Genomic DNA, 13,652 nt, shown 5'->3' with positions numbered 1-13,652 from the left:
GTAAGCATTTAGGGTCACAACATATAAATGGTATCGGTCGAGAGAGATGCCGATAAGGAGATCTCGTCGTGAAAGAGATGTTGATTAGAATGGGCAGTATTCGACGGAATGTCGAATCGCGATGTTACTAAGATCAGTATGGCTTGAAATTTCTCTCTCTCTCTTTCTCTCGCGTGTAAAGTATCGATTTATTTTCGCCAAGAGTTTTAACTAATTAAAGCGGTCGCGCAATTTTCATACGCGAATGCACAATGGTACTAATTTCACAGAGCGAGGAAGAATCGACGTGCGAGGGGCCGACTTCGAAATACGCGCAATACATGGGCGTGTTTACGGGTGAGTTTTGCGCTTAATCCTCGTGAACTCGCGCGGCGTTAAAACGCAGTTGCATTTGCATAGAGATATTTAATAGGCATGATAATTTTATCAAAAGCGGCGAATCCCACGTGCATATGTATATATATATGTTTAAAATATAAAGTTACCTGATTTCAAGAGCCATGGATATGTAAATCCACTTTTTTATCTTTTTATAGCTTCTTTGAAAACTAATCTTTGAAAACTGAAACTTTCACGCGCGATTGCAACATTAATCTTTGCTCGTCTTAATTTAATTGAAAGTTCGTGTATCGTAGTTGAAACTAGTTCACTTCTCGCGATAGACATCTCTTGACTGTGTAATTTAACTTCGCCGCTGCGTGCCAGTGGGATCTACTATAAAAGCGGAGAATGTTAAGAATAACGCAAAAGATGCGAAAGAATTCTCAAGACGCAGAACGTTCTACAAGAGATAAGATATTTCTCGAGATGGATGAAATAAAATATTTCTCAAGACGTAATTCTCGAGATCAAATATATCTGACAGTTACTTTTTACTACTGTTTTAGCGACACTTGCCGCGTTTTCAATAGGCACGTATCTGTCGTGGACATCATCCGCTTTGTCGCTTTATAACAAGAATAACACGCTATCCGTTAGCGATCAGGAAGGCTCGTGGATCTCTTCCTTGGTTCCTCTCGGCGCTATCCCGATTATTATACCGGCGGGACTATTGGCGGATAAGTTTGGTCGGAAGAGAACGATTTGGGCGATAAGCGTACCCTTATTCTTGTGCTGGTACATTATCGGATTCGCACAGAATAAAATATGGTGAGAAAGTTTACTTTAAAGTTTTTACGGTTTCGATATGTGTGTGTACGTTCATAATGATTATAGTTAATTTAATTCTCCATGTTACGAAAGAAAAGATACCAATGTATATTTTTATAAACGGATAAAAAAAGAATCTAAATTTTGCATGTTCAAATTTTATTTTCATTGATCTTTATCACTAATTTGTATTATACAACAATGAGCTTCAATTGGCAGAACAAAATTATGATTTATTCAGATTTTCCTATTAATTAATATGTATTACAAGGGAATAAATTTTAATTATATTTTAGTTTTACTAATTTTCTCGCGTCATGTTGCGTTTTGAAATATTCGACAATCTTACAATTAGACGATCCTTAATATTTATCAAGCGGGATAAATAACAAGTCAATTTCTTCGAATAGCTAAAAAAATTTTAGGGCTCAGTATTTTCTATTACAATCGATGGAATCAGGCGAATCTAATTATTGTTGTAATGGATATCGATTAAGCCGGATGAGTCAAGTACAAGTACAAGTAAAAATCCGAGCGAGTTGGATAACGACGACAAACGGATCAGGATGAAATTGATTTGCAAATTGATTTGCAAAATTCTAACTGTAAACAATATTATTATTATGGACGAAGAATTGAAAGTTTTACTCCGTATCTCGAAAAGACGATTACTTGTACAAGTTACAATATATATAACGAATCTTGAAACTTTACTCGATGATCATACAATTCTCTATTCATTTCCGCGTCTCTTTTTCATGAAAAACTCAATAAGTTTAGTTGAATTAATATTGTACCGTTGTTCTAATTAATTAAATAAAATTTTTTTTCATGTCGAGTATCAATTGTCCCCATTACGAGGATTTTATCCTATCAATTGCATTGGCTGCATTCCAAGCCAGCAGGAGCGACTTTACTATGCGATTTCATTGATTTTCCACTTAACTTACGTAATCGAGATTTTCCATTGGAAGGATTTTTCTGGGTCGGTTTGTCGCGGGAGCAGCGAGCGGCGCAGCATCCGTCGTTGTTCCCATGTTCATTTCCGAGATCGTCGAGCGGAGTATTCGGGGCTTACTCGGCACCATTTTCCAGTTGCAAATCGCTGCCGGAATTCTCTTCGCATATGCCACTGGTAAAAGACGTTTTATAATTTTCTATGAACATAAAATTAAACGATCCCTTACACAGAAAGTCTATATGTCTTTAATACTACGCGAGAAAATCTGAAATCGAAATTAAAAGTATATTAAAATCTTGGATGTATATTGTTGCATATCCCATTATATCGATAATTGTTTAATAAAGCTGATAATAATTGAGATGTTAACAATAAAAATTTATAAAAAAGTTTATAAATGAAATATTTGCTTTGCGGATAAATTTTAATTCGCATCGCAATAAATAGCCCTTCGTCTATGCTACGTTTGCATCTATGACGTTAAATATTCAATAGCATAAAGAATTAGAGAGATTTAGATAGTTTTGATTTTCGCCGTACGCGATTTCATTCATAACGATAGATACGATGGTAAAATTGAAATCGCGAGTTATATAACACAAGTGCACGATAACTTTGGCAAATTGATAAGCGTACGCGCAATGTTTGCAGCTTTCACCGATAGTTTGCACGTCATTGCGATACTATGTTCCGTGGTGCCCGCTTTGCTTTTGATCTTGTTCCCGTTCATACCGGAATCACCGGCATGGCTGGTCATGCAAGGTCGGAAGGACGAAGCGAACGACGTGCTGAAACACTTCAGAGGTGCTCGCTATCGTACCGAAACGGAATTGACTAGACTCGAGCTTCAAGCTTCGGAAATGCGCGAAGCTCGTAAAGCCAGTATTTTTGATCTGAGAAATTATCGGAAAGAGATCTGCATCGCCCTCGGTAAAGATAAACATTTAATTTTAGAATTAATTTAATTATAAATTTATTTTATATAAAATTAATTAAAATTTCTCCGTTGACTTCATCAATCTTTTCATTACATATTGTACTAATATTACGTTGAATTATATACGTTAGCATTTCATTATTGAATGCATTCTAGGCCTAATGATTTTCCAGCAACTTTCTGGCGTTTATACTTTAATATTTTACGCAAAAATGATCTTCGATGACGTGGATTCAACTTTTATCGTTAGCTCATCTACGTCGTCGGTGATCGTGGGTACCGTGCAAGCGATTGCCACTTATTGCTCGACTACTCTCATTGAACGCGTCGATAAAAAGCTACTCTTGTTCGTCAGTGTGTCAGTGATGGCTACTTGTATGTTTACATTGTCGGGATACTTTCATTTTCAGGTGAAGAGTTTATTATAAATACATATATTAAATATTATTGTAAATTTTATAAATGTGTTGTAACAACATTAAAATATTATCTTAGATTTTAAGAATATTAATAATAATGAAATATTAAAATTTAATTGTATTTGTTATTTCTGCATGAAATAATTTGTCAATTGGATTATGATTTCTGAACTTTTCTACGTAATTTCAGAACGCGCACGATCTATCGAACGTCTCTTGGATCCCTTTGCTCTTCTTTACGCTATTCATCGCGATCTTCAGCATCGGCTTCGGTCCGATACCGTGGTTGATGGTCGGCGAATTGTTCGCGAACAACATGAAGACTACGGCGAGCACTGCCACCGCGATATGTAATTGGACGCTGGCTTTTCTGGTGACAAAATGCTTCCAGGACATGATCGATCTTATGGGGATCTCCTCGTCGTTCGCCACATTCGGCATCATAAGCTTAATCGGAACTATATTCGTTTCCACGATGGTGCCGGAGACGAAGGGCAGAAACGTCGAAGAAATTCAAATTGAATCGTATGGAATGTAAATTAGTAACCCCAGAGGAAAGAAATCCCGAAATATGACGATGAAATAATTCACTTAACGGTTGAAATACTTCTTCAAATCACATATATAGTAAAACTAATGCTTTTATTACGTACCTTGAAGTTAGAACGTGCCCCGTCGTTGAACTCCCGTTCAATTTACGAATGTAAATTGCGAAAGATTATAAATTCCTTTATACGTATTCACATATTTATTTTCCATTCGTTTTTTTTTTTTCGTTTTTTGACATATTTATACGATATATCACATAATACATAAACCACGCATTGAAATCGATCGGTCATCTCGCCGCCCCCGTCGAATTACAGTTAGGTTGCTATAACGGCAATCTAGGGGGTAAGATTGGAAAGTTCCGCGAGTATGTACGAGATATCCCGAATCTCTCGCAAACGTTGGACTTAACGTAGTCCAACGCAATCCGCGCCTAATTGTTCTCCTCTTGTACGATATATATGTATAATGTGCGTATAGTACACGCGTGGTAACAACGATGTATGTGATGCGATGTTTCTTATACAAACGCGCGCGAGATTATATAAAAAAAAATGTACAAATCAACAACATCGAAGAGAGTCGCGATCTTGTTCCGGTTACGTCCCGGAAATGTCTCTCGAATAAAGGGAAAGAAGAGAGAGAGAGACGCTGAAGGAAGCGGAGGAGAAAGGGAGAGGAAGAAAAGGAGAAACGCCGATATACGAGCGTGTGCGCGCGCGAGCATCGGTTTACATAGCAGATAACGATATACTTAACGCTATGCGTACACATAGATATCGGATATGTATGTACATAGAAGGTATTCGGTCGAACGCGCAAGTATTGTTCGATTTCTATTCTAATTCTTGGCCTGAGATACAATTCGCGAGATCGTTTCTCGTCTTTCAGTAGGTAACGCTCTCTAATAGCGACGTGGGATGAATACATTGCGCAATACGTATATGTACACGTGTCACGGATGATCAGGAGTAATCAATCAATCGTCCCATCTTGAAACCGGAAAGGACTTGAAGATCGAGATCTATACATGACTCACTCGTGGATCGCGTATTAGGCTAAATAAATAATTGCGAAGCGATTTTGCGCGGAAGAGAGGAGAACGTCGAGAAGAGAAGGCACGCAGACACACACAAATACGCGCGCGCGCGCGCGCACACGAAAACGCCGAATAAATAATTCACACTGTAAAGAATTTTCTAAAAACTCGGACACATTTTTGTCTGAAATTTCTGAAAGAAATTTCAAACAACTTATCTTAATCATCAGAGTCGTTTCTCTAAAAATTCACAAGAGTATCTGTAATTTATGAGTATCTGGAAATTTTAGACATCATTCTGTCTGAAAATTCGGACAATGTGTCTGCGAAAAAGTTGCGGACACTTTATCTAAAGTTTTAGTCAGTTTTGTTTACAATTCAATCATTGAGATCATGAAAGATTATCATCTCGAGTCTGTAATAATCCAACCGACTACTCTTTGACGATCCGCGCGAGATACATATAACATTAAGTGTGTACGATGACTTACTACGATTCAGACGATGCTTGGACGGGGTGTTCACGAGGAGAAAAGGTTACTTACGAAAGACACGACCGTGTTAAGCTCTTGTAACGTGGTCGAAAGTACAAATCGAAGCAAAGTGTCCGCGACGAATTATCTTTTTTCTCTACTCTTTGCATATATGAAGCACCGTGTTTCAAGCCTGATGTGCTAAAATCCAGTTTCGGTTGGACGCGCGTTGCACCTAAGCTCTCTCTGGCATTCTCTTTTCATCGACCAATTACGGTGTAAAAGCAAATCGAATGGCGAGTTACTTGCTTATGTTTCTTTCGGAGATAGATGGCAGAGAAACGAGAAGAATAATTTGTCACTTGACTCACCTCTTTGCTGACTTCGTTATAAACTCGTTGCAGCGAGATTACGCGAAATTTACGTAAAAAATCGAATCGAAAGAGTAACAAATTATTGTATTTGCTTACCTCGCCTAGTAAACCATTTGGCTTTTCCTTTCTTATTCGTCTCAATCATTGTAGTGATATTATATGATGCCGATAGACAAATAAATCAAGAGTGATATTCGTTTTTCAATGAAAAAACGAGAAAAGGCAACAAAAAAGATAAACAAAATACTTGTTACTCCTTTCTTAACTGCTCGCTCAACAATTTTATATAATCGCGTCTCGTATTAGACAGACAGAGCATGGAAGCGTTTCTAGCTTCATCGACAGTCAAATTCGCGTCGGTCTGGCGAAAAGGCGAAACGTATATTACGTTGACATGTCTGAGAAAAAATCGCCGATCATAAGGATATCTTCGCTCTAGAAGATCGGGGGTTAAAGGTGACGCGTTGCCTGCCAGCTCGGATGTGCCGCTACGATCATCTGGACTCGCTCTGCGAGTGCGTTGGTTCCGATGCCGGATCTGGATCCGAATCGTCGATGGAGATGCCGTGTTGAGCACCGCGGATCGAGTAACTCGGACTTCGTTCGTTTCTATGAAACATACACGGAATCGTTTCCGTGAGACATCAAAGGCACGGATCGTCTGTGAATTGCTTTTGAGAATGGCAACATTCTCTCGCGAGCTAATTGGATTATATAAAGTTTACGGGATGTGTATTTTGAATACACAACTCGGATGATTCGAGACCAAATGCATTTTATGCGCAATCGAGAGAACATACTGTCCGCGAATGTATGTTTATATAATCGAGTGAAAATATGGACTCTTTAAAATTTGACGACGTTTTATCCGTTTCATCAAACATTTATAGTGCGTAAAATATGATAAAATTCGAAAATTTTCTTTTACGCCGTTACATAAAACAGATTTTTCACATATAAAAGTCCAATGAATCCGAACGATAATTGTAGATGATACACGAAGCCGAATAAATCATAAACCGTATGCCAAGATTTCTTAAATCTAAATATAAAATTTGGAATATATAAACGATAAGAGATCGTTTCTCTTGTGCAAAAATGTGATCTTGTGTAAAAATAAATCGCGAAATTATGTTGCGATATCTTTTATGTAATATTGTAAATTGTAACACTGACCTCATCGCCAACTGACTGCCGTCACTGCCACGACGCAAGGTATTGACGCGTTGTATGCAGGAGCACTTGCAACAGATGATTCTTTTGAAAGCGAAGCGGAAGTCCTTGCTGAAGAGAGCATAGATGCAGGGATTTATCGCGGAATTACAATAACCTAGCCAAAATAATACGCTGAAGACGGTCGGATGGATGTGATTCGGACAGAATGCGCGCACCAGATACATGGTGAAGAACGGCAGCCAGCACATGATGAAACCGCCGACGATGATGCCCAGGGTCTTTGCCGCCTTGGTCTCCATGCGGAATCTCTTCACCTGCATACGACTTTCTCTCACGCATCGTCCGCGACATAGTAATATTTCAGAAAAATATTCCTTTTAACTACAATAGTTTATCAAAACTATTTTTCAATTCCTGTTAAGGTTTCGGATCCAAATTAATCCCGATCAAAATCAATATTATCATTGCCGCGCGTTGGCTTTGAGAAAACAAAAATCAATTTTCGGTCGTTTTTCGAAAATGACGCTCGTTTATTTTTTACGTCTAGTTGAAAAATAGACTCGATGATCAAAGTGTTAAAAGGTACGAACGAGTGTTATACACAGGACGCACTTGTGCTTTTATGTTCCTCTTGCCCAGCTTCATCATTCGCGGTTTCTCCTCGCTGCTCGGCGTCATCTCGCGCAATGACAGCTCGTCGCTGGTTACCTGACTCTCGCAGCTGCTCCGTCTGCTCGGCTTTTTGTTACTGCCGATTCTATTAACACCACCGACCTAAAAGGCAATTTAACAAGTCGGTCTTTACGACTTTGGTAACACGCATATGTGCGCGCGCGCACACACATCGCGTGCGCGTCTATAAAATACAAATTTACTTTCACGCGAAATTTACGGACGTCGTAAAACCGTCGTTTTTCCATGACGGCCGCGAATAACGGCAGTCACTGTCGTCAAATGGGACGCGGATTTCGATTATAGTTAGTATCGTCCTTAGCTAGAAATTTATTATTGGATGCATCTTCTTCTTATGAACGAAAAAAATAGTGAATATCTATCGAAAATTATGCATTTTTTTTTTAGATTTTCATCAAAATTAAATATTTGTGATTATTAATATTTAGATGTAAACACATTTTTTCTACTGTTTTATCTCGATTGCTTGTAAACATTTATTTTAAAAATGTATGCAATTTCAAAAATATGTTTGTAAATAAAAATTCGCGTTATGTACATTCGCTAAGATAGAAAAAAATAAGAGAGGCTCCTTTCCTTCCATTATTTATTGATGTTAACGATTAAAAAATAGTGGATGAAACGATCATGGTACGAGCGATAAAAAAACCCTCAACGAAACAGACACGTGTTCGTAATCTGCTTCGTTTCGTCCGTCTGTAAAATCACGCGTACAAACTCATCTACAGGAGAATAATCGCGAACGATAATTTAAACGACGAATAAAAGTTTGGAAAATTTTGCAAAACAGTAAAAAAAAAAGTAAAAAAAATAGGACGACCCAATAGCCCCATCGAATCGGAACGAATGAGTGCGAAACTACTTTGTCGAACAAAAAGCTGATTCTTGATCTGTTCCATTTCGCAAATGATTAATCGGCGATAAACAGTGTATGCGTATGCACTCGAATTTGCGATGACAAAATGTCATTAGTTTAGAATATAAAACTTGCGCAAAGTTTCAAATATCGCTCTCATTTCTCGAACGATGAGAGAGATAGAAATTTATTCTCCCAATCGGAATGGATTACATTTGATTTTGTATACATGCTGTTACATAGTGACAAAAGATATAAATTTTTATTATTTTTGAAAAAATATATATTTTCTACGCTATGAAAATAAAATTATACGTTGCGTGAAACACTTTCTATAATTTTACGATAAAACAAATTTCGGACTATATATTGTATTTTGAGACGATTACAAGGATAAGAAAATATAAAAGAGAATACGCGTCCATCTTTTCAGCATAATTAATCAGAATGTTTCGGAGGTCTGCAAATGCAATTTATATAAGATCTAATTTACCTTAAGATGTGTATTTCGCGAACAAAGCTGCGTCTGCGTTTGTCCATTACTATAATGAACCGAGATTTGCGAGCACCTCGATGGTGTTCTCTCGAGTGTGTTGCATTTCGTGTTAAGAGTTTCGGTGCTAGGGTAGGAGACCGAAATTTTGATCTTTTCCCTTTTGACAGAGCTACGGCTGCTCGAGTCCGGGCTTCTCGAGTTGCCATTGTTGCTGCCGTTGTGGACGCTACTGCGGCCACGATGTATTCGTAAGGTCAGTCTTTGTTCGTCGAACCTGCATAAGAATAAAATTGCGTCGACCTCCTATACGTTGACGTTCTATTTTATCTGCCAGCGGCATAATAAAGCTTTCGCGTAATGACGAAAACTAACAATAAGTGAAAAGAGAGAAAAGTGCGGAAAAATATCATTAATTGCAGAAAAATTTATTTCCTACGTTATTTCATTAAGGCAAAAATCATGAGTGAACAATTTTCATTATCTTATATACGACATTAAAAGAAAACATTTATATTGTTAACAACTGATGTGCGCGAATTAAATAGGAAAAAATCATTAACGATGAAATGATCGATATATGGTACTCTCGAGAAGCGTAAGATACACAAATAAATGTGATAGAAATCAATGACAAAATTATAAGAAATATTTTTTACACGGTTGCGAGTTTTGGAAAAATTGCGATCCTGTTGGGTGGGGGGGGGGAGGGGGGGGAGGTTTACCTGCTGCCGAGCATTTTCGAGGCCTTCGTTGTCCGAAAACCTTGATTAATGGCTCTCGTCGTGGAAACGGCGGCATTGTAGATCCGCCAATAAAAAAACAGCATCACTAGCATCGGTATATAGAAGGAGCCTAAGGCGCTGCAACATAGTGCGATCGAGGTTTTCCGGTAATCATGTTTTCCGGAATAATCGAGCACCTTTGCACATGACAGTTTGACTACCGTGACTATTAATTCGACCATCGCCTCTAATAATTGGTGAGACGATCCGATCGAGAGATACGAACCGGTGATGGCTATTCAAAATCGACAGCATCTGAGTGATTTATTGATTTATTGAACGGCAACAAACGCGATGTATATGTCACCGTTTTGATCGATGTACGTGTAATACACGATAACAATGATACGATAACAATGTAGAATATGTAAAAGTAGAAATAATTATTACCCACCTTGCATTTGTATTGTAAATTTATAAATTTATAAATTTTACGTACGATATTAATTTATCAGAATAATTCGATTATATGTATATCAATTTATAGTCCATACATTTAAATATATGTATATAAAAACTACATAGTATCAGGAAATTGAAAACACGTGTTTTTAATTTTATGCTTCTTGTCTTATTTCTACAATATTTGTCAAAATAAATTAGTTTTTTTTCTTTTCGGTTTACGAGTTAATATAAATACAAATATACAGTTTAGTCTATTTCATCGATAACGGTATCCCGATGTTAATGTGCGGGAAAGCAATTTACACACTCTGTCTTGCAGTGTAAAAAAATATATAATAATATTTCGCTCCCTGGCACAATCCTATATGTCTGCAATGAAGGGTCGAGAGTTTCTTAGGAAACATACCTGTAAACGACGTAACCGGCGTCGTTGGTCAGCTCGCAGATCCATGGACACGGCTTCACCGGTATAAGTATAGTGGTGGTGTTGGACGGGCTTTGTAGAGGAAACGTCACGTTGTACGAGGGATGTGACTGCGAAAACAGAGGAAGCGATTAAATGATGTGCGAGGATAAATGATCCTTCTGCGAAAACGATCGAACAATGATTGAAAATCTCTCCGAAGCGACGGATTAGCCGTGGCTACTACGTACCCGTTTGTCCTTCCAACCCACCAGAGGCGGAAAGCAGATGACAAAGCTCAAAACCCAAACGGTGCCCACCAACATTCTGGCCCGCTTCGTTGACATAAGCTGCATTTATGGAAATGAAAAAGAGAGACGATTAACGTGGAGATACGCGTGACGATAAGTATTAAAGAGAGAGATTATGCGCTCGAGAAAACGTGCAAATTCTCGATAATTTAAGTATTCGCCATCATAAGATTCTTTTGTATTTCTCAATTTTTTCATTATATTTTAATAATATTTTAATAATATTTTAATTATATTTTAATAATTTTTTCTTATATTTTAATCTTTCAAAAAATATAATAGATTAATGCATATAATCGGCTTCAAAGTCAGGTGTCGCAAACAAAATATTTCAAACAGTAAATACGGTAAAAATTTGGAATAGAATTATAAATGAGGAAACAAATTTAAATCTCATTTATAAAAAACTTTCTCTCAACTCGACTGAGTATCTCTTGTCGTCGCAAGCGCTCGCGATTACGTGGAATATTCCCGACGATCGTATCGTTTCGCTATTGCATAAGTACATCGGGATGGGCGAACAAATCGATTGATGCGTAATGCGCGGCAGATCTCTCTGGGATAATCGTTTTCACGAATGCCGAGTGGTACTTGCCTGAGGATAACTGACTGGCCTGGTCACAGCCAAGTATCTATCCAAGCTGATGGCGCATAAATTCAATATCGACGCCGTGCACATCCAAACGTCGACCGCCAGCCACACGGAGCACCAGAGATCCCCGTATATCCAAACCTTTCGAGAAGAACATTTACGGGAAATATATTCAATATCAATGTAATATATGTAGTATATCTTTCGTCGTATTGAGCTTTAAAAGCGCAAATACGGATTCCGAAATCTTATCCTTATCTCGAGTGATCAAATTTGATGTTAATTTTACTCGACTGTTCATTTTATTCAAGATAAAATGTAAAATGTGAAAAATGTGAAAAATGCAATTAGTTTGGAATTAAAAGTGAACGACTTTCTCATACATTCTTTTTTTTTCAGTTAGACATGACAAAGCGGCGTAAGATAGATACATTACGCGCGTCATTAACACCGATAATGCGTAACATGTTATTTGCGAAACGTAGCCGACAGATAAGACGCAGAGCCGACACCTGTCAAAGATCGGATGGATTCTCATTCGGATGGACGATGCACAAAACCACAATGATTCACAATACGATCACGTACAATGGAATCTCATGTACCATGCATGTAGCGTGCGTGATGTACGTTGTACGCGCAACGCATTCGCATAATGATGGGTAATACAACAATGTGGTCCTCTACGGGGTGGCAACCACCTTCAAATTAAGCTTTGCCTCGAGTGGTGTTAAACGCGCTACCGATATTGGAATTCAGTAATTAACCTTCATTATTTGCCGTCTGAGGTTTATTATAGTTGCAAATATACAGTCTCGCTGACAATTGCAATTAAAATCGATTCACTTTTGTTGACAATTTTTTATATTTATTGACCATTTGTTCTCTGATTTGAATAAATAATTAAAAGAGATTTCCGAAAATTTTGATTTGTGTTTTGCGTGTAGGTAATAATTTTGCGACTATAGACAATTATACAGTTATTAAAAAAGAATATTTGTCACTTTTCTGTTAATAGAATGCAAAATATTAAAAAAAAAATGTATTGCGAGTAGTAGCATTATTATATGTGCAATATATATACGTATAAAACTTTGTGAAGACGTCAAAGGACTTGCGAAATGCAGTAACATTTTTCATGTCCCTTTATATCGAAGAAATCTGATTAAATTTGTTGTTAAACAAATCTGAATGCGTTACCATTTATCGGCAACTAGCGGGAGAGAATTCTATTAATTGCTCGTTATTGTTTACGCGACTCGGCATGCACATAGATACATACGTATGTATGTTACGGTATAATGCAATGCGTTTCATTTCTATTCTCAGGTTGGATTACGCGTTATTTAATTAAAATTACAATTTTATTATAATCAGCAGGCAGTACCTATATAGATAGATTTTATCGGCATACTCGAAAAATATTAATTGAACGATCTTTCCGAAGTATCTAATTTCTCAAGAAAATGCCAATCGATATTCGCTTCTGTTCTACCGCAAATACTTTGACCGAAACGATCGCTTCGCGCGTTTATGAATATTCTAAGAAATTTACATCCATTATCACATTAAGTTATTCTTCCCTTAAATGCAGATATCGAGTGCTCTCCGCACCGTGCGTCTCTTCGTCCAAGTCGCCCGTTATCGCTTCTTTCTTTCTTGACTTTGATGCTGAGAACGCTTTTTATGCTACGCCACCCGACCGATCCCCTCTCCGGAAGAGAAGGGCAAGAAGGAGAGACCTTTCGGAGCAGAAAGAGTCGTATCGTAACGCGAAGAAGAACTAACTCACGCTATATCGTGTAAACTTCAGCTCCTAAATGGAGCACCTCGTTTTGGCTTGACCTAAGAGAAACTCGTGTTGCTTTTATATACCCATGCCGTCATTCACTTACTCGTTTCCATCGCGCGTAAATATCGCAAGCATCGTGAGAATCTAGACTGAAAGGACGAAAAGGGAAAAGCTGGCAAACTGTTGCGCCCTCCGCGAGTCTCATTTAAACGGGCACATCTTATTCGACGGTGATTTCGGGATAA

At 37.8% G+C, this 13,652-nt stretch overlaps 2 protein-coding genes across 8 annotated transcripts in view; one reads left to right on the top strand and one right to left on the bottom strand.

Moving 5' to 3' along the window:
* Window positions 1-90: 90 nt before the first annotated feature.
* Window positions 91-4,205, top strand: LOC138935120 (facilitated trehalose transporter Tret1-like). Its single transcript, XM_070299530.1, has 6 exons — window positions 91-336; window positions 888-1,149; window positions 2,124-2,284; window positions 2,762-3,040; window positions 3,204-3,457; window positions 3,657-4,205. The coding sequence occupies exons 1-6, from the start codon at window positions 252-254 to the stop codon at window positions 4,002-4,004; spliced, it is 1,389 nt and encodes a 462-aa protein (XP_070155631.1). The 5' UTR covers window positions 91-251; the 3' UTR covers window positions 4,005-4,205.
* A 2,097-nt stretch (window positions 4,206-6,302) lies between these two features.
* The window catches only part of Oamb (Octopamine receptor in mushroom bodies), a 106,655-nt gene continuing 99,305 nt past the window's right edge, over window positions 6,303-13,652 (bottom strand). For all 7 annotated transcript variants that reach the window (XM_070299526.1, XM_070299529.1, XM_070299523.1 and 4 more), the window contains 8 exons: window positions 11,619-11,756; window positions 10,964-11,062; window positions 10,716-10,843; window positions 9,845-9,982; window positions 9,120-9,396; window positions 7,690-7,851; window positions 7,078-7,391; window positions 6,303-6,510 (listed from right to left, as the gene is read on the bottom strand). In XM_070299526.1, coding sequence (XP_070155627.1) covers window positions 6,396-6,510; window positions 7,078-7,391; window positions 7,690-7,851; window positions 9,120-9,396; window positions 9,845-9,982; window positions 10,716-10,843; window positions 10,964-11,062; window positions 11,619-11,756 — 1,371 coding nt within the window. In that variant the 3' untranslated portion in view covers window positions 6,303-6,395. The remainder of the gene's footprint in view (window positions 6,511-7,077; window positions 7,392-7,689; window positions 7,852-9,119; window positions 9,397-9,844; window positions 9,983-10,715; window positions 10,844-10,963; window positions 11,063-11,618; window positions 11,757-13,652) is intronic.

The sequence above is a fragment of the Polyergus mexicanus genome, unplaced genomic scaffold (genome assembly GCF_030449975.1).
Source record: "Polyergus mexicanus isolate NDT 795.1 unplaced genomic scaffold, iyPolMexi1.0 SCAF_7, whole genome shotgun sequence".
Classification (NCBI taxonomy): Eukaryota; Metazoa; Arthropoda; class Insecta; order Hymenoptera; family Formicidae; genus Polyergus; species Polyergus mexicanus.
This window is presented reverse-complemented; position numbering and strand designations above follow the sequence as displayed.

Coding starts and splice junctions, on each gene's coding strand:
- LOC138935120 (XM_070299530.1), top strand. CDS start 252: ATGGTACTAATTTCACAGAGCGAGGAAGAATCGACGTGCGAGGGGCCG. Junction 337..887: donor ATACATGGGCGTGTTTACGG/GTGAGTTTTGCG, acceptor CTACTGTTTTAG/CGACACTTGCCGCGTTTTCA. Junction 2,285..2,761: donor TCTCTTCGCATATGCCACTG/GTAAAAGACGTT, acceptor CAATGTTTGCAG/CTTTCACCGATAGTTTGCAC.